The sequence below is a fragment of the Rosa rugosa genome, chromosome 7, assembly GCF_958449725.1.
Source record: "Rosa rugosa chromosome 7, drRosRugo1.1, whole genome shotgun sequence".
NCBI classification, from domain to species: Eukaryota; Viridiplantae; Streptophyta; class Magnoliopsida; order Rosales; family Rosaceae; genus Rosa; species Rosa rugosa.
In genome coordinates this window covers 2,425,387-2,445,884 of record NC_084826.1, presented here as the reverse complement: position 1 = coordinate 2,445,884, position 20,498 = coordinate 2,425,387, and the positions used below count along the sequence as shown (strand labels likewise).

The 20,498-nt window shown below is 38.8% G+C and overlaps 2 protein-coding genes and 2 long non-coding RNA genes across 8 annotated transcripts; 2 read left to right on the top strand and 2 right to left on the bottom strand.

The window, feature by feature from the left end:
• Positions 1-241: 241 nt before the first annotated feature.
• On the top strand, positions 242-2,441 carry LOC133720225 (uncharacterized). 5 transcript variants are annotated; one of them, XR_009851775.1, is made up of 5 exons: positions 242-434; positions 627-721; positions 919-1,011; positions 1,092-1,782; positions 1,874-2,441. It is a non-coding gene; the product is annotated as an uncharacterized LOC133720225 (long non-coding RNA). The 5 variants fall into 5 exon arrangements; XR_009851773.1 differs by having other exon boundaries at positions 243-434; positions 1,711-1,782; positions 2,226-2,441; XR_009851772.1 differs by having other exon boundaries at positions 624-721; positions 1,092-2,441.
• A 3,066-nt stretch (positions 2,442-5,507) lies between these two features.
• On the bottom strand, positions 5,508-6,664 carry LOC133720224 (auxin-responsive protein IAA4-like). The gene is made up of 2 exons (XM_062146431.1): positions 6,355-6,664; positions 5,508-6,231 (listed from the first exon to the last, which is right to left on the bottom strand). The coding sequence occupies exons 1-2, from the start codon at positions 6,513-6,515 to the stop codon at positions 5,847-5,849; spliced, it is 546 nt and encodes a 181-aa protein (XP_062002415.1). The 5' UTR covers positions 6,516-6,664; the 3' UTR covers positions 5,508-5,846.
• A 5,981-nt stretch (positions 6,665-12,645) lies between these two features.
• Positions 12,646-14,474, bottom strand: LOC133722593 (uncharacterized). Its single transcript, XR_009852860.1, has 2 exons — positions 13,715-14,474; positions 12,646-13,610 (listed from the first exon to the last, which is right to left on the bottom strand). It is a non-coding gene; the product is annotated as an uncharacterized LOC133722593 (long non-coding RNA).
• A 1,674-nt stretch (positions 14,475-16,148) lies between these two features.
• Positions 16,149-18,543, top strand: LOC133720650 (auxin-responsive protein IAA16-like). The gene is made up of 5 exons (XM_062147061.1): positions 16,149-16,571; positions 17,484-17,722; positions 17,823-17,958; positions 18,047-18,108; positions 18,200-18,543. The coding sequence occupies exons 1-5, from the start codon at positions 16,285-16,287 to the stop codon at positions 18,235-18,237; spliced, it is 762 nt and encodes a 253-aa protein (XP_062003045.1). The 5' UTR covers positions 16,149-16,284; the 3' UTR covers positions 18,238-18,543.
• Positions 18,544-20,498: the final 1,955 nt, after the last annotated feature.

The following is a 20,498-nucleotide window of genomic DNA, read 5'->3' as shown; positions in this document are numbered from 1 at the left end:
CACTAATTGGCGGGCTCTAAGCACGTAGAGGTAGGGGTGGGCTCGCGAAACCGAAAACCGAAAAAAACCGCACCGATACCCGAACCGCAGCCGAAAAAAACCGCACCGAACATGAAAAAACCGCACCGCACCGAATCTGGCCGAAACCGAACCGAACCGCAAAACCGAAACACTGTTCACTTACTACAAAACGACGTCGTTTTGTATTAGGGTTTGGAGACCCACTTACCTCGCTGGAGTCGCCCTGCCTCGAGTTGAATCCTCATTTCCTCAGTTCCTCAGCCGAAAACTCTCTCGGCCCCGACTTTTTCCTCATCTCTCAATCGAATCCTCGCCGCCACCGGACGCCGCCAATCAATTCCGGTGACACAAAGACGGGAACTCAGGAAGACAGGAACTCACAGCAGCTTTCCATCTCTCTTTCCATCGGTAAGGTTAGTCGAAGTGTCGAACTCCGTCTTTGATTTTCACCGATCTGAGATTCTGAGCTAGTTAATCTCCAATCCGTCTTTGATTTTCACCGATTTGTGTGTAGCTAGTAGTTTCCGATTCATTTTGCTTCAGTCTAGCCCAAATCTTCAGTGACTCACGAATCTTGTTGTCTTCTGATTTCTCCTCCATAGCAGCAAGTAGAGATTGAAGAAGACTGGGCTGAAGCTGTTGAAGAAGTCAGCGACTGAAGCTGAACGACACCGCCTCAGACCTGCTAACTGTGATCCAGGTTAGGTCCTACTAATTTAAGAGATTTCATTGTGCTTTTGTTTAAGAGATTTCATTGTTTTACTTTTAATCTTGCTAATTTTTTGTTCTTATGTCTAATCTTGCTAATATTGCCAATATTAACATCAACCTTTTGCCTTTTCTTTTTAATTTTCTGCGTATTCGAGTATCTTGATATCATGAATGGTTCTAATCCAGATTTGCTTACATTTGAGACGAAGAAGAAGAAGAAAAGGGGGATGTCACGTAATAAGCACTTGGAGTCCCCAAATAAATACCAATGATTGACTGGTAATGATAGACATCGCTCCTATATTGTTAATCTATTACATCCTCTCGGAAGAATATTTGAAATCCAGCTCCTTTTGCAGGGTTCTTGTTTAATGTGGATTTTGAGGACATATTACAACGGATAACTGCTGCTAATTGTCTTAATACATGTCTGTTAACGCAACGTCTCTAGTCCACTCATAAATAAGATGTTCTACAGTTTTTGAGACCTTTTTACCAGTTTGTTACTGGTTGCTAACTCCATTGTAGTTCTGTGGCACCCAAAGAGTATCCTATATATGTGCAGAATATACTTGGCTTGAGCATGGAATATACTTGCAGAATATCCTATCTATAGTTTGCATTCTGTACTTATAGAATGTGATACTTGGTGTGCTCAATTGCCTACTTTTATGCGACTGAAATTTGAATCTCATCTCAGTGAGTTATATGTAAATCTTCATTCCTTTACTGGGGCTCATTTATGAGTTATCTAGCGCCCTCAAGCCCCCATTTTCCAACAAAATGTTTGCTTTTGAGTTTGGATTAGAATGATTTGGTTGTTTAATTAGCTGGAGGTGTATCTATTTCTCTTCTATCTTTGTTTTTTCTTTTTGGTGTGAAAACTTGACGTGTGATTAAGTTTGGATGGACTGTTTGTTTACTTCCAGAAGACTATAAGCTTGAGTAATGTTTCTTTCTCTTTCAATATGTAATCAGTTTCTACTAGTATTTAGCAAGGGAGGAAGAAGTTAAGAAGAGGCTTTGTGTTGACTGTGTTCCGATTGAAAGGTAAGTAATGAGATGTGCTTTTGTGCTTTTGTTTAACAGATTTCATTGATTTACTTTTATTATTGCTAATTTTTTGTTATTATTGTTGTAGATTAGCTTGGAATAGACTTGCAGATTTGGGCTAGTTCTAGATTTGATATTGCTGAAAATGAAGATTTGGGCTGTTTTCTGTTTTGTAATTGTATTGCAGTTTATGTATTTTGTTTCTGTTTGCAGTTTTATTTTTGCAGTTTCTGTTTGGTCTATATACATTGCAGTTTTTGTTTGGTCTATATACATTGCAGTTTTTGTTTTTTTGTTTTGTATTGCAGTTTGATTTTTGCACTTTCTTACTGCAGTTTCTGTTTTTGGTTTCTTATTGCAGTTTGTGCTTTATACTAGTGCTCATTAACTTTCATATTCTGTTTTCACTTTCTTAATGCAGTTTCTGTTCTGTTTTGCAGATCAACACTAGTGTTGGTGAATCTACAACACCAATACCTCCCCACGAAGGAATTTCTACTGCAACTAGTTTTAGTGAACTTATACTTCTTTGATGTAATGGACTTTTATAAATTATGGACTATATTTTTTGACCATTTCATATGTTGATGCTAGAATTTGATGGACTATTGGACTATATCAATTGAATTATATGGACTATGGAGTATTGAATTATAGGTTATTGTCTATTGAAGTACAAAGCATGTATTAGTAAACTTGTAAACTTCTTGTTATAGATTATTATTATAGGTTCGAAGAAACAAAAACTTCTTGAGTCACAATATCAAAGAAGTATGAGTTACAATACTAAAGAAGTATTTTTGGTAAAAATCTGTTTTTCAAAAAAAAAAAAAAAAAAAAAAAACCAAAACTGGGCCGAACCGACCGAACCGAACGGTTCGGTTCGGTTTTCGGTGCCAACTTCTCAAAATGCAAAAACCGCACCGAACCGCACCGATGCTAATTTCGGTTCGGTTTTCGGTTTAGGCTCGGAACCGAACCCACCCCTACGTAGAAGCTCAAGCTCTAACTCAAGGTTTATAAAATCTATAAAAGCAAGGTATGGTAAAGTCCCAGCAATTGGGCCCCAAATGTTTTATCTAAGAGGAATCTGTGACTTTCTTTGATAGAGGGTTAGAATGATTACCAACCGTCGATCCAGGGTGGGGTATAAGTAGAAACTCAAGTTCTAACTCGAGGCTTGTTATAAAACAACGTATGGTTAAGAGCAAGTGCACCGGTCTGTGTTTGACCGGGCAAGACAGTGGGATGTTGATGTGGTGACCGGGCAAGAGAGTTTTTGCAACTCCACCGGCCTAGATTTGTCCAGCCATGTTTTGGCTTTTCATGACCAAGGCCAAAGAAACGGGCAAGCAAATGACTAAATTCTTGACTGGGGGTGAGGGGCTGCCAGCTCGGCTCTGGAATTTGATTAAGGCAGTGGAGGACGAGACGTTGACGCGTGGCGCCGCAATTAGGCAAGATTTGACGCCCGGTCGCCGAGAGGATGCCGGAAAACTGGAATTCCGGCCGGGTCATGTCGCACGGCTGTGGGAGGCCTTCGATCTCCTTCTGGGCTGAGTGGTGAGGTGAGGCACCACTGTGGGGAGGACGAGCGGGCCGAGGCGAGCCCGTATGGCCTGGGTCCGCTGCTGGAGGACGCACGACGGCGCCGGAAAACTCGGGTCGGGTCGGTCGGGACCCGACAGGTCTGAGGGGACGAGGAGGAGAGAGAAGAGAGAGTTTCAGGGGTGAAAGTGAAGAAAAGAAGAAAAATCTGTCCTTATGAAAAAGGACCAGAAATTTTTGCTATTTATAGGAAATTTTCAGATTTCAAAAATTCATAATAAATTCATACGAACTCCGAATATTGCGTTCCATGTATGCACGAGATCGTATCGACGATCTCTATAACTTTCATGAAGGAAGTTTTCCCAAATTATGTATGTGTAAAAAGTCGATTTTCGAGACCCCCTAAAATTATATAATAATAAACAGTGTTGACCGGGCAAGAAAAACAACGGGTGTAAACCCATGTCCAGTGGCAGTGAATAGTAACTTGACTGGTCGAATTATTGACTTCTCGACTTTGCCTTTTCTTGACTACGGGTGCACTTGCTCTAAGTACGCAATAAAGGTATTCTCAAATTTGTTGTCTCAAAGGAAGGTGTAAATTTCTTGGATCAGAGTTTGAACGATTACTAAGATCAAGTTTGTTTTTCTATGCACAGGGAAAGAGGACTTGTCTCTTCCTTGTTTTTACAGGTTGGGTTTTGGTTTGGTCCCCCCAACGGATTTGTATTGGTCTTTTTATGTTTTAATAAAATAGGGGGATGGGGGGTGGGTTCCCAGAGTGTGGCAGACCCTTCTCCTTCGGGATTGAGGGTGGGATTTGTTCCCTACATTGTCTGCCTCCGAGGAACTAATATCGCCTAATCCCTTATTTATAAAAAAAAAAAAAAAAAAAAAAGTTATTGCTCTCACTTTCTAGACTCGATCTAGTTTCAACATATTCTAAAGGAGGTGAATTTCGTTGCGGATACTTTTGCACCTCTTGATTGTGGATCAGATTTAGAAAGATCTTAGATTCATGCCTTGCCTATTGAAATTACTTTTCCTTGCTTTTACATGCTTTCGGCTTTTATTAGCTTAGTTCTTAGGATTTAGTGTTGTAATTTGTTTGTTTTTCTATCAACGAATGAAAGCCTCTCTTGAAATTTGTGTGAAGAAAAATAATTTATCTCACATGAATTAAATTATGTGGGTGATTGTAAGTTGTTTGTGCTTTTAATTTTGCTATATCTAATTCTCGTGATTCTGTATTGTAATTTGTTGTTAGGAAAATTTCAAAAACAATGCATGAGATATTGCCCATTGAGAATTAAGATACTCAAAGTTTGTAAACTTTCATATTGCTACCTGCCGTGATGATGGCTAGCCAGTCTGCGGAGAGGGGTGAGAAGTGATGGTGTGACCAGCGGCATCGGTGGAGCTCGAAAGTGTGCAGGCGATGAACGGCTAAAGGTAAGAGAGGCCTGCAGAGGTTGTGTTCTTGCAGCAAAGAGGATGGAGGCTGGTTTCAGTGAGGTAGAAGACATGGGTTCGCTGGTTTCAGCGAAGGAGAAGGTGACCGACGGTGTTGAGCTCACTAGTTTCATCGTACGTAGAAGATGGTGATCGACAGTGATTGCAGAGAGAGGCAATCAATTGCTCACAATACTCCTGTGGGCCTGATCCAATTTCCTAAACCCGATTTACGACTAACAATGCAATTGAAAAGACGATTCCTTGATAATATCATCAAAAGGGAAATCGACAAGTTTTCCGCTTTGATTTCATTTAACTTGAGTGTTTCATACTTTGGTGGAGAAAAACTATGGAAGATGAAAAGAGAGAGATGGGGAAGAAAGGGGAGGAGAAACTTGAAGAGACAGATTTACTCTTGAAAATATAGCAGGTGGCATGCTCATTAACAGTCATTGACGGCATATACTAAAATTGTGTAGGGTTTTCAAACCGGTACCATTGTGATTTGTGATAGTTTAGAAAGTTTATGTAACTTAATTTTCAGTGAGCAATACCATGTACTGTTTTTAAAATTTTTTCTTTGTTTTTTCTATTAACTAATCAAAGCCTTTCTTATAGAAATTTGAAAGGAAACATGGAATGATTTGACTATCAACTCATCGAAAGTACTAATCATTCCAAGGAAACATGTCCAATACATATCAGCAAACTAACCATCCTCAAATCTTACTTCCAAAGTAACCTATATCATCATTAAAAACTTTTGTACAATGTTATCCTTTCCTTGATGTAATGAAAAGAAAATTGTGAAACTTCTTTTGTTCAACCTTTCATCTCTATTCTTTCTACAGTTCTCTTTGAACTTTGAAGAGGACACGACAAAATAAACTTTACATGAAAATCTTTCTTCTTCTTCTTTGACAATTTTTTCTCTGATCTCTCTGTTACAAGTGAAAGACCATGACATCTCTGTTATGTTTCTTCGAAAGCTCAAGCCGCAAGTTTGTTCAATCTCTTCCATATGTACTGTATTTGTTCACTTCTAGAAGGATCAATCACACCGCACAACCTAAGCCTTTGGCTTCTGAACCTTTCATAATTCTCAGCCTCTTGCATGAAGTGAAAAACATCTCCCATGGAACATCTCCAAGAAGCATCCAATCTCCATCTTTGTCTTCATAAGTTGGCACAAACTCGGATCTGTTGTTGTACCCTAGTTCCTTCTCACAATATTCACCAACCTTGAACTTGAACATGTCCTCCAAGGCCTTAAGCAGCTCTGGATATCCTTTGTAAACCTTCAAGTCCATCTTTCGAAGGTAAGGAGCTCCATCCATGCTGACTTTCACGAACATCCCACCGCTTTCTCCCTCGGTTTTCTTCGCCTGGAAACAGTTTTTCCGGTATGATCTCACCGGTGGCCATCCAACTACTTGTGCCCTGGAAACCAAACATACAAAAATCATATTAGTACATCTTTCGTAAACAGAGGATTATCGATATTAGCTCATCTGCATGGTACGTACAAGAACACGCATGTTAAATCGTGAGTCGGTTTCTTACTTGGAGGGAGGAGGCTTGGGAGCTGAAGAAGCATTGGATTCAGGCTCAACTGGCAATGCTCTTTTGTTGTTCGTTTTTTGTTGCTCGGATTCCTTGGTTCCGGGTAGGCCTAATCTGAGCTCGGTGGCTTCAAGGTTGAGATCCTCTGCTTGGAAAGCCATAGCTAACTTTGGAGGTTTCTGATGAAATATGTTAAAGAATATTGATGAACTTCTTCACAAACTTTGATGATGATGATGATGATGATTCTCTCTGTATTCTATGGAGGATTGAGATGCAGATTGAAATGGGTGATAGGCCAAATGAAACTCAAAGGTATTTTATAGATACTAGTCTTGGAACAAAATGATAAAGTCGTAAAGGCAAACGACCTTGTCTACGGATTCATACAAAACCAGTTACTTTCCCCACATGCTCTTGTTTGCGCGTGCATCCCACATTACGCGCATCCGTAATTTGTTAATTAAAAGCTTCCTACTTCTTTTCTTTTCTTTTCTTTTAATACTTCCAACTAATAAGCATCATGTCTTCAAAGGAAACTTGATCTACTTAATGTACTGATATTTTTGTAGTCACCTACCATTTTTAGTTAGTTATCTAACTATTTATAAGTGATGAATTCGGTGAGTTTTATTCAGTGATTTAATCACATTTAGAGAATAGAGAAAGAGCTAGAGCCTAGAGGAGAGAAATAGTGAAGGTGAAGACTACCTCGGGTGTGCAGGTTAGACTGACGATTTCAGAAAACATAATCAACGATTGAATCGAATCGAAATCTATGATGTACGTGGTTCGATTTCTAAATACCTAAAACTCTAGTTAATACAATTAAATATTTTATAAAGATGATATTATGAGTCGAGACCTCATAATTTTCTACCCCACAGTTGACTAAAATTAAATATAAACGACAGAATCTCGAGAAATTGCTCCACGAACTACATGTATATAAATTTTTTTTTTTTTTATGAAGAAGAAACTTCATTAATAATGAACTGGTTACAATGAGTTTTGGGCAACATCTCTTACACATAAATGGTCACTGGACTTCACACTAGAACTCCAAAATGACTGACTGACAGAAAAAACCTCGATTCAACTACAGACTTAAAACTTGCACAACAACTAAAAGGCAAAGACAACATGCACTGGAGCAGTGAATCCCAGACTCACAACTTTGTCAACATGTATATAAACTTCAAAATACAAGTTGTACTAATTCCTTTAATTTTAAATCGAGAAAGTAGAAGTCACGCGCTATAGGATAGCGTGCAAAGATCAGGTTCGGCTGGTTGAATGTAGACATGGGCAGCTATGGTGTTTGTAACACGATCGGCACATTTGAGGCGGTTGTCCATTCATTTTGGGACAAGCTTGGGACATTGCCTTAGCCGCCCATATTGAAGACTTTGATTTTCAAATCCAACGACCAGAATCAAACCATTTGATTAATTTCTGAGCGTCTGATCATTCTGTACAGGGTGGGGGGTAGTGGTTGGGTATGCACCTCCATGTGACCCGGGCCCACATGGGCTGTCGTTGATGGGCAAGGCATGGTGTGGCCGTGGCTTTAATTGGGGCTAAAGTTAGGGCAGTTTGGTGCCATGTGGGTATGGGTCAGCTCCCATGAGCCATGGCCTTGATCCGCTCCGTTTGTTTCGACTCCACCCATAGTTTTCATTTTCTATTTCCGAATTTCTCTCTCTTTTTTCTTTTTGACTAACAAGTGGTTGATTATAAAAATTCAGTAAAGAATTAAGCAAAGAAAGTTAGATTTACAATTTTTATATACATACTAGTAGGGCTCACCCACTATATGTGTGGAGAAAAGTTAAAGATAGTGAAAAAACTTCCCATACAACTATCATATTTTCTGCTTTAAATTTTTTTTCTTTCTATTTTACAATTTACCATATTATCCTTATTAATTAATTATATTTCATAATTTTTTAATATATAAAGGTTAAATTGGTAAAAAATTTCAATTTTGGAGAGCAAACTCTCTTCTCTTAATAATAGTATAGATTTGTATATATGATAACAAGAGAATTATGAAAATATTTTTCGTCTCTCGAACGGTTTGAAATGATTGCGATAATAAACATTATAGTTATTGATTGAATGTTGATAGATACAAAGCATGAAAAATTGAAATGATGGCATTTGTTTGCTTGCTTCATTCAGCATAATTAAACAGTTTAAGAAATTTCAACATATATGGGCGGATCAAATCTTTTTTTTTTGTTTGATCGATAGCAAAAAAAACAATAATAATAATAGTAATAATAATAACGATTGAAAACTCAAATGAAGCTGAGGGTGTCATAGCTAATGAGGTCAAGAAGAGTCGGCAAGCTATCACTTAAGAGAATGCTAAGACAGGATGGTGGGCGAGACACCTACCAGACAGGTCTAGTCTTCTTTTCGATCAACTTGTTGTGGAAGCTGATCCATAATTGCGTCTGCTATACGGTGTATGATTGACCAATGGTATGCTGGAAGGGGTCTTTGTATCGCCAAAATTAATTTATGAGATGTGAGTCTCCAAGTGACTGATATGAAAAAGTTGTAGAGGTAATTTTATGAAAAGGTGATGTGACTCATTTTCAAAAACATGTGTAGAACCCTAAGAAGAGGCCCACTTCAACAGCTTACTAGTTAGCCTCTAAGTGAACTAAACTAAGACTTGAGTGGAACTTAATGTAGTCGTATGATTGATTGTGGTGAAGAGGTCTTTATTTTTTTAATTTTTGTTAACGTTAGAACCGAAGGCTGTAGACTCTAGTTAACTTTAGATAGAAAAAAGTTAGTGTTAGCTTGAACACGAGAAGTATAGTGGTTCGTCTCCCGCCTTAGCAGGAAACTAATTCCACTTAAAATGTTTAATTATGTGTTTGGGCCTTGCGGCCCAAAAGGATTACAAGAGATGTAATGGGATGGTGTTTAAGTGGGAGGAGGGGTCCCTTTTATAGGTAAGGGAACCCCTCTCCTTTACATTTTCTTCCATGTGGAATGCTAAAACCACTATTCTAGTCTTAGAAAGCATGTTTGTGAATGTAACTTGGCAATGCCAAGAAGGTTGCTTCCCGGCGAGGTCTTGGCCGCTTCCGACTACCACAGGGTAGGTTGGATGTCGGGTTACGGGATGTATATCACGGTTGGGTCCCACCATGACTTGCGGGCCCACAAAGATGGTGTTACTTATGCTTGGTGATGTAGTAAATCCTTCATATTGTTGGAGGTATGTCCAATTTTTACGAGTACGATATCCTCTAAAATACAAGTCCATAAGGTACAAATCTCTCTCTCTCAAGTTTTGCTCTGCATTTTTCGGAGAAGAAGTTCGCTTTCGAAGAAGAGTAAACCGCTTCGGTTCCCATGTTTCGTCCGGCGGCATGTCTTAGGGACGTCGTCGTCGGACGGGTAGGTAGTCTTTCACAGTCTGCCAGTGCAGGCCCACAGTAGAGTTTTGGCCTGGATAAGGATGACCGTTGGTGGAGATATACCGGTCTGTCACCGACGAACAGTCTGCAATCGCCGGTGTCAAGGAAGCCTAGGGGAGGCTGGACTGGACAATCAAGGAGGCACTCTGGCGGCATCCCGAACTCAAAGGCTGTACGGCAACAATTGCTGATGTTTTGTGGATCTTCTGATGGTGTTTCAACTACGGTAGAGGTTCGGAGGCTTGGCTCTTGGCTCAATTTGGCCATGGTTCTTGCCTTGATCTAGCTGGGACGACGACGATCGGAGGATTGCTACCTCGCTATCAATGGCGTACCGGTTCGTTGGCACGGTGATTTGTTGGTTACGGCGCCGCCATTTCGACTGGGAAAGGTTGTCAATCATGAACAAGTTGGATCGTGGGCCTGGTATGGGTCATGGCTTTAGTCTTTGGGCCTTTATCGGTGGGCTTTTAGTATGTTTTTTAGTAGTTTTAATAATCTATTTCAAGTTTAATTAGGTGTATTTTATGTACAATAAATCCCTACCAACTCTTGGTAAGGTCATGTGGGTTCTGTACCAGGATGCATACTCAGTATGCCTTGTCTGCCCTAGCAAGGGGGCAGATTATGGATTGGATGCAACCTCAGGGCAAGTTCACCCGTTGGGTCACCAGGTCACCCACTATTCACTATTTTTTAGTGTTAATTTTGTGTCCTAGGTCACGAGCACAGTGTATTTCGTGCCCTGGGTCACCCGGTACAGTGTTCTGGGTCACCATGGTGACCTGCACAGTGTATTTCGTGCCCTGGGTCACGAGCACAGTGTATTTCGTGACCCAGAGAATGAAAATATACACTAAAAAGCAGTGAATAGTAGGTGACCCGGTGACCCAACGGGTGAACTTGCTCTCATAGTGGCAGGATGAAACGTCGTGTCGACGGATTTATCTCTGGTCGTCAGCATATTGGGAAAGCTACGTTATTGGTTTTATGGCACTGCTTTAACTTTCCGATATGCCACCATTATTGTAAAGAAAATGGAGTAGTCAATATGACACTCATTGCTATTTGGTGCATGTTCGAATACATTGTAGTAGTGGAGACTCCTGTTATTATTCGGGATGTTTCCTTGAAGTGTATTGTCTTATGGGGTTTAGGCCTAATGCCCCCCCCTCCCGCGGCCCTTTATATTCATTTGTTTCATTAATGAAAGTCTGAGGGCAGCCGCACCAGGCCTAATTTAAAAATAAAAAAAATATTTAGCCCTAGCTGATTGGAAAAGCAGGTTACAACTTACAAATATTCTTCCGGTAGTCCAATAATAACGTTACTTTTCTTTTAGTAGACAACAAGACAAAATAATGGATACACATTTGAATGTCTATGATTTCTACAAAGTACATATACCTCCCCATGGAATTTTCTTAAGATAAGCTTAATTAATTAAACTAAAAACAATTTTATAGGTAAATTAAATTTAATAATAAATTCGTTAGGACCACAGACACAAATGGTCCACCAGTTTGATTGATTTTAATTATGACAGCAAAATGGGCCTCTCCCCTCCAATAATGGAGTATAGAGTTAGATTCATTTCCATTGGGACCCGACCAAAAATGGGCCTCTCCTAAAGCTCAATCCAGCTAATCACATCTTTGCCTTATCTGCATATATTTTCTTCTCTCTTTATTTTTCTTGTCCGACTAATATTTCTGTTACATTGTTCATTTTCTCGCAACATTTTAATGTAGTTTGTATCTACGTTCCACACCTCATAATCAACTTCCATTAACGGAGCAAAGGAAGAGAGAAGGCTAACTTAGTTCATTTGCTATTTTCTCAATGATTACTACTCAACTTTAGTTATATTTATAATTCCACTGCTATGACATCTTTAGCGAAATCTGAGACTCAGTTAACAAAATATCAATGGTATCTAATCCTTAAAAACTAATACCAATCAATTGCGTATGAGTTCAAAAGACATTTACTTCCATTACCACAGATGTACTTTCATTTTAATAGGAAATTTGTGTCTCCATGGATTTATATTCTCTACATACTTCTTTATTTATTTTGAAAAATGATTCGAGTGTATTTGCCTCATGAGGGAAACATATTGATTCAGAAAGTTGGCATTTTAGTGTTCGTAAGCATTGAGCAAGATTTTTGTATATAGTTAGATGATCGGTTTACTTAATCTATAGCATGATTATACTATCATCTCTAATTCATGAGATGCTAACTCTAGAGTAGGTAAATGATTTGCAAGACATAGATCTATGTCTTGCAAATGATTTTTTTTTTTTTTTGAAATATGACGTCACGCCTTTCATATAACTAGAGTAGGTAATTACACAACATGATTTATCTTTGAGAAGGTCACGTCAATATCAAGTCATGCAGGGCACTCTAGAGCAACCTAGTGAAATCATGCATAGTAAGAACAGCAGAGAAAAAAGCAAACACTTAACAATGTTAGAGATGGAAATAAAGTAAAAACCCTAATTTATTCAACGAAACTCGAACCACCCTACGCAGAGGGAACATCCCCAGGTTCCGTAGTACCAGGACACATGGTTGTATCCTCCTTCCCATCAGCAACATCAACCGGATCCTCCTCCATCTCCAGAGCTCTTTTAACCAAACCAAAAGTGCGTTTCTTCGATCGCTTTCTTCGACCCATGCCAAGGCATGCAATAGTAGCAATCTTCCAAGGGCTGACATTCTCAATTAAGCTTTGGCTTGTTCTTGGCACCTAATGGCCTCCCCACCCTAACCAACAGCAGCAAATGAATGTTGTTTATCACTTTATCCTTCAAGTTTAACTAATGTTTTTTTAAATAAATATTAAAAAAAAAAACCAAATACTAACTAGTTAAATCATTTGCTTTTGCATTCGAAGTATTTCAATTTTTAGGAATGGTCGTCAATTTCGCATTAAATTTTTTGGCAAGGTGGATGGGGAACAATCCACTCGTGGCCTCAATTAACAAATACACATTCCATTCATGCATGTTTCTCATATTTGCCGCCTGCATTTGATGTGATATGCTTCATTTCCTTTTCCTCGCTCCCAACGATTGAAGTGAAAATTGCAATTCACCAAACTGGGGCCAAAGTAAGATAGGAAACCAAAGGTGCCGGCGTCCTCCGTACCGTCTGTCAAGAACAGTACAGTGAAACTAAAGATACAGTAGAGTAGCTGTGAAAAGTCAGAACTCAGAAACTACTGTATCAATGATTGCCATGAAACCCTATCAGGTCCTCACGTGTGGTGTCTGTACTCCGACGCTGACGTACTGGTTGATGGAGCTCGCTCTCTTGTGGTTATATTCTCATTACTGCACACGTGGGGGGTCTAGGGTTTCGCTGTTGTAGGAGACTAGATAGGGCTGAAGCTAGGACTAGAGACTAGTCGAGGAGCCGGAGAGTGCGCCTACGATGGCGACGGATGGGCCACGCCGCACGAGGGTTTCTGACTGGAGGATTAGTTGGCGTAGGGCCGATGGGGCTCCGAGTCGTATTTGTTTGGTGGTGGTGATCCGAGGCAGGTCCTTGTCCTTCTCGCTTTCTGTGCTTTGGCAACTTTAAGCGGAATTGAATCAATCCAGATGGGGCAGTTTCTTCTCTGTTGGCTATCCCCATTCCCATGCATGCATGGCCATGTCCATCATCTATAGTTATGAATATATATAAGCTTGGATGTGTTTTTTTCTTTGGCGATATATAAGCCTGGATGTTTACTGGTTCGTCGTTCAGAGGAGGTCAAATTTGAGCTGAAGCAATACCTAAGAATCCAGATATAGATGCCTAATCATACAATAGAAACGATAGTCAATCAATCACAGCCAAAAACATAATAATGATGTGTTTACAAGAAAAAACAGTAACCGCTCGAATATACGCGTAGATACCTTTGATCCGAACTCTGAGAGCCATAAGGTGGAAAGTGATAAACTCTAGTGTTGCAATTATCATTCTGAATATTATATCACATGCTCACTTTATCACACAATTCTTAGATATGGCAAACATACCAGCCACCCACGTGGTACACCCGACCAATCATATCTCTCTATTTTTAATTGAATTTCAAAATTACTCATGTTTAATTATAATGAAATACCCAAAACACCCCCTACATAGACAATAATTGATTGGGCGTACGGCTACGTGGCACGCCTGTCCTACCTAAAAATCTCTCATATAGTTTAAATAAATAATCAATAAAACTCAAACAATAAAAGTAATCTCATGTGATTACAGTTTCTCTAGTTCTCAGAAGCTAGTATTTATCTCTCTCAACAAATATTGCTCCGTCTCTCTACAATTGTTTTAGCTATTGCCAAAGTAGGCTTATCAGTTGGTCTAGCTCCGACTCAAATTCAATCTATCTTTTGCAAAACTCTCTACTCGCCTAAACTTTTATTAAAAAAAAAAAAAAAAAAAAACAATAAACATAATCGTAGACTCACAGCAAAACATACTCTTCCGTACGTCCCACTGCAAGTAAGAAAGCAAAAAGATTCCTAATTCCTCTTTAAGTTGATAAACACCATTATTACTTTTGATACAGAGGCCCCCTTGGCTAGGGTTTTGGCTATGAACTCAAGGCTGAACCTTCAATGGAGGAGGTTGAACGCGTCTCACTAAGTCAACTTAGACGAGAGGGAAGGGAAGCCCTTTCATATTCCATTATATATAAGAGTGGGCCAGGTCCACTGACTCACTGTCATAGACCCCACTAACCACCAACGATTAGGTGCCAGATAGGACGCCCTTTTTTATTTTCTATTTTTTATTTGCTTGTCGTGTCGGATACCCTAGTACATTCGGGAAATCATGTCACTAAGCAAGAACGTACCATCACATATTATTATTTTTCCAAGCCAGAAAACTCAATTATATGTTATGTGGTTGGTCCAAATTTATAGAAACAGTAACTATGATAGGTCTTATACCTATAAAACACCAATTTGATTGCCAAAACAACATGGAACTTTCTTGTTTTTGTTTCTCTAATTTTATGGCTAAGTTTCGTGAACAGTTTGGACCTTATCCATGCTATGACTCCATGACGTGCATGGGTGCCTTGATGCTTACCACACAATGTGGGACGTTGATAAGATTTTGATTTCTCACCACTATAAAATTACATATCCTAATATATTTCTCGAATCAAGTTATTAATAATTTCAGTTAAATAATAAATATATTTTGACTCATTTTAACGATTTCATAAAAGATTAGTTAAATTGTAACTCAAATGAATAATTTGATCGACTACTATCATTCTCGTTTTGGATTCTTGAGTTTTACTGATTATTTGAGCAAACTTATTAGATATTTTCTTGTGTTAATCTGAATTACGATTATTGGAGCAGGCCTTATCCTGTTATGCTTTGAACCTAGCTAAATAGTGAGCAATCCAAAGACGTTTGGATACATGAACCTCTGTGACCACTGACCACTGACCACTGACCACTGACCACTAACCACTAACCACTATTGCCTTCTTTCTTCCTTTTGAGCTTTACTTATAGGGCATTGTAGCCGTGTGTTGTGTTGGCGTTATCTTATGGGAAGTACTATGTGCCTAAGTGCCTAACCATTGTCCCAGTTTGTTCCTTTCATGGACCAAGCACGCTAGATTAAAAGTAGAGACTTCGGGGTTCCGGGTAAGATAAGGAAAAGTCAGTCCAAGTCGTTCACTAAGCACTGTGATAGTGAATGCTGGTAGAGATAGTTTCCTTAGCATCAAAATCTTCAAGTAGAATATATTCTTTTGAGTTGTTCATTCATGATATAACTATATAAGTGAGATAATCTACTCAATATGACGTTTATATATTAATATTGACATATTAATTTCTTCAAATAATTAACTATAATCGAATCATAATAAAGTACGGCGCCAGTTTTTTTGGTACACAAAAGCTTATTCATCAAGGCATCAACGATGGTCTCCAAAAAGAAAAAAGTGACAACAATGATTTATAATAATTAGTGAAGTTTGGCAATGGAAAAGTAGAACATTTTAGAAAGGGATTAAACTTGGGAAATGGGAATAATTTATGCAATCGTAATTAATTCTAAAATTTAGACTTAAGGAATAATAATTGGTAGGCCAAGGAAACAAATAAAAAGGCAAACAGAGCCAAGTTGTGTCCTATGTCCACTTGCCTCACCTACAATCATTCTGAACGCTGACATCATTGGTGACATCACTTCTCCGACAAGCCGAGGCCGATCCAGCTAACGGCTCCAACCACGTGGCCACATCGGAGCCCTCCAAACCCCAAAAAGATTCCATTTCCAAACCATTTATCAGCCCACCTCCGACCTACTTTTGCCTTCTTCCAAAGTCACACGTTTTTTCACTCTTTGCACCCTCTTCCCCAGCACACAAAGAAAACTAGAAAGCTACAGAACTCGAACTCCAAGCGTTCTGGTGAAGGAGGAGGAGGATATATTTGTAATTTCAATGACTAGTACTGCTGCTATGGGTGGTGGTGTTAGGGAGGAGGATCGGAAGTACAGCTTGATAAACTTCGAAGAGACGGAGCTGCGTCTAGGGTTGCCGGGTCCGCTGAAAGACGGCGACCAAGGCGTGAAGAGCGGTAATGGGAAGAGAGGGTTTTTGGAAACGGTTGATTTGAAGCTCAACTTCTCGTCGGTAAATGATGATGAGCATCGGCCAGCTGGAGATGGTCAGCTGGAGATCAAAAAGGAGAAGGAGGATGCTTCTGCTGCTCCTGCTCCACGTGCAAAGTAAGTTTTTTTTTTTTTGTTTCTTGTTTTTTGGTGGTCTTAGATGAACTCTTTTGGCTAGAAAATCATGAATTACAACCGAAAAGGTAATCACCAACCAAAGTAGGTTTGCGTTTTGCTAAGAATCATTTAGTTTGATGCCTTTTATTAAGATTTGAGTTAGGAGCTTAGGCTTAAGGTAAAATCAACAACATAACTAATTGTTTTCTAACACGCGCTCCATAATCCTATGGACCTAAATACTGGAATCCAACGTCGATATGTATCATTTTGTTTGATGTATTTTATTGAGGATGACGAACTCGGATTAATGTTAATATTAGGCTAAATCTAGCGACATAACCAATTTTTTTAACACATGCATATGCTCCATACTTCATAGGATGGACTAATCACTGAAATCAAAATAGTTTTCCGGACACCTCTCTTCAAACTCTGAAGGGTTTTAAAAAGGGAGTAGATTTCTGCATCCTTTGACGAAAGCTATTGAACTACAATTCATACAATAGACCTGTGTAGTTCTATTATTAGAGTTTCGATCCTCTTCTTTCTACATGGTAACAAGAGAACAGGAATCTAATTTTCCTTTTCTCTATTTGTGTTTTCTTCTTCTTCTTGTTTTGGCGAGATTCTCTATTTGTGTTTGTAAGGTCTAAATTGATTCATTCAATTAGGCATATTCGAGTGCATGTTTGGCTTGGGTGGTAATAACTGGTCGGGAAGAATAAGGAAAAGAACAAAACATATGGAATCTTATTAATCTCATTTGCTTTTCCCTCGACTATCAAACAATGAATTAAGGACAACGCACTAAAAGCAAAAGAAGATTAGTCAAGAAAGTGGTATCTAATCATAAAACGACTTATTACCTAACAACACTTAACTGATGGGATTTGCACTGTGTTATGACAGGGCTCAAGTTGTGGGTTGGCCACCCGTCCGATCCTTCCGAAAGAATATCGTGACCGTTCAAAAGAAAAGCACAGATCAGGATCAGGCTGAAAAGACCGGCAGCACTAGTACTAGTGCAGCGTTTGTTAAAGTGAGCATGGATGGGGCCCCATATTTGCGCAAAGTCGACTTGAAGTTGTACCAAAGCTACCAAGAGCTTTCTACTGCTCTTGGCAAAATGTTTAGCTCCTTCACTATTGGTAATTCTAAGATTTTACCTATACGTAACCTTTCACCCAACGTCATCCTTTCTTTGTTTACAAGTGGTAATTTTATTTTTTTATGTTTACATGAATGAAGGTAACTGTGGGTCACAAGGAATGAAGGATTTCATGAACGAGAGCAAACTGATAGACCTTCTGAATGGTTCTGAGTATGTGCCTACTTATGAAGACAAAGATGAAGATTGGATGCTTGTGGGAGATGTACCATGGGAGTAAGTTCTCGTGGAATTACTTAACTAAGCTTCAAAACTTCAATCAAATGAACAATATCGCTAATCTTGTTTTTGATATCTACCGCAGGATGTTCGTCGATTCATGCAAACGCTTGCGGATAATGAAGGGATCCGAGGCAATTGGACTTGGTTAGTACTTTAGATTAACAATGACACAGTATAATTCCCTTGAAAATAAATTTTTTTTTCATAAACTAATTGTTTAAATTTCTATTTGCAGCGCCGAGAGCCGTGGAGAAGTTCAAGAACAGAAGTTGAAGATGAAGCTGCTCGCTTCGTCTGCTTGGTTGATTTTCTGGAATGACACAATCAAATGAAAAATTTGCAGACCGGCTCTACACGAAAATGGAGCACGAAGTTTGGCTGTGTCTGTGACTCTCTGTACCATGTTTTTTTTTGTTTGGTGCTCTAACGATTTTAAAGTTTTATGTAAGAATATATTCGGAGATTTGTTAGGGACAAGAAGCAAATAATATTATAGATCATGTTCATATTATCTTGCTCATGTGCAACTTCTAATTATTGTCTACGGCCACCTGTTTAATAATAATATTATTTGTCAAAGAGTGTTTTTATTCTCCCCCAAATTTTTTTAGTGGCATACATGTACCTCATGTCTTGTATATGATGAGATTCTTTGCATTATTCTCATTTTGTTATATCAAAACCAATAACATATATGAGATCATGATAGTTTGTTGGATCAATAACTCACCGAAAATGTTCTCATCTAGTCAGACCTGAAATGTTATGTTATGTTTGTCGTTCAACTTTGGATATGAACCTTTCATTTGAACAACATGTATTTGAATATGAATTTTCCTTTCATAGTCCAACAATATAACATATTAACTATTGATTCGATCGTACATAATATTTTATTGGCAGAGAAGAAAAACGAATAAGTTCCATGAACCGATGTGATAAGGTGGAAGGCAGGGCCATGTGGAGATTGCTGGGGAGGGGAGCATTCATCATCAACCTCATTATTCATCGATTATTGATGCCATTGATTTCAATTAGTTAGACAGCTATGCGCATCCAGCTGAAAGGTGTCGACTCAATTACGAATGAGAATATGTCTCTACATGCTGGTGGTCCAAATCGTTTTGGTATTTATAAAAATCGAATATTAACACACACACATATATATATATAGACCATAAAAACAGTGCAGAAGGAATGGACCTGAAAATGCATGCGCATGCATATAAGAGCAGCTTATATTATTGCAGAAATGGTGGACATGGTGGTATGACTGGTATCTGCTTTCGCTTTGTGTAACTGTAAAGATCACCGCAGGCATGAAACTAGGGAATCCCTAGTAACTAATTTACCCTTTCACGGATTCCTAGCGATGCATATGCATGCATTAAACTGATTAGTCAAACATTAATTAGTTTAATGTTTACTTTCTATACAATCCATTTCCATTGCTTGATCGATTTGCAGCATAAAATTGGGGATTTGTAGGTCAATCAGTATTTTGCATACACAGAGCTTGGGATTTGCAAATATCGTCCTTAATTTCATAATATTGTTATTGAAGTTGTCCGCGAACACTTAAGTCATTGTCCAATTTTGCATAACAATTTGATTAGATTGCATTGAATTGAGTGGGCTGACATTCTTGAATGTCAATAGGTTAATACGTCATGTTTTGATTTTTTTTTTTTTTTAACCAAATAATTCATTCATTTCAAGCCAGAATGACACGGATACATACATTCCCTTGCCAACTCTAGAAAGTAAACCGTTACCTATGAAACCTTTGTTCCAGCAAGGGTATAATCTCTTCAGTTCCTTGAATACTTGGTTGGGTACCAACTACTACCTATGAAACCTGCCTGCGCCTTTGGAGCTCTTGAACTTCTCTAGTACTTAGTTGGCTACCATCTACTGCCTGGGCATCCTCCTCATGGCGAGAAAGGGATTCTTCTGCCAAAGCAGAGCCAATAATCAAGTCTTGTACGTACAGGAGCCGAAATTTCATTAAGCATACCATCTTGTTTTCCGTCCAAGGCTTGTTGCATATCTTGGTATGTGCTTCCAAGGCTTGTTGCATAGCCAGGTATTATGCACAGACGAGCCTCACCATGCTGTGCATGCATGTTCTCCATTCCCTGACATTGCTGGTGGCCTGGTGTTATGATAAGGTTCTCTCCCAAATGAAGAAAATTAATGTAGAAAAGTACTAAAGTCGACAAGAGAAAAAGAGAATAATGTTGAAGAATGTTGATATAAATTTAGTGTGCCTTGTCAAATTAGAATTAGTTCTATGATTGTAATAGGAGAGAAGGTTCTAGAATTCCTAGCCCTATTCAAAATAGTTTTCCTTGTATCATTAGAATATGTACTTTGTAATCCCTATATATAGAGCTCCTATTATCAATAGTGAACACACAATTTCTCTCATCAATCTCTCTTAAATCTCATATCCTAAAACACGTTATCAACACGAGTCCTAACAGTGAAATCAAAAGGCTAAAATCCCAAGGAAATTCACTCACGGTCAGCCT

Coding starts and splice junctions, on each gene's coding strand:
- LOC133720650 (XM_062147061.1), top strand. CDS start 16,285: ATGACTAGTACTGCTGCTATGGGTGGTGGTGTTAGGGAGGAGGATCGG. Junction 16,572..17,483: donor GCTCCTGCTCCACGTGCAAA/GTAAGTTTTTTT, acceptor GTGTTATGACAG/GGCTCAAGTTGTGGGTTGGC. Junction 17,723..17,822: donor GTTTAGCTCCTTCACTATTG/GTAATTCTAAGA, acceptor ACATGAATGAAG/GTAACTGTGGGTCACAAGGA.
- LOC133720224 (XM_062146431.1), bottom strand. CDS start 6,515: ATGGCTTTCCAAGCAGAGGATCTCAACCTTGAAGCCACCGAGCTCAGA. Junction 6,232..6,354: donor CCCAAGCCTCCTCCCTCCAA/GTAAGAAACCGA, acceptor TTTGGTTTCCAG/GGCACAAGTAGTTGGATGGC.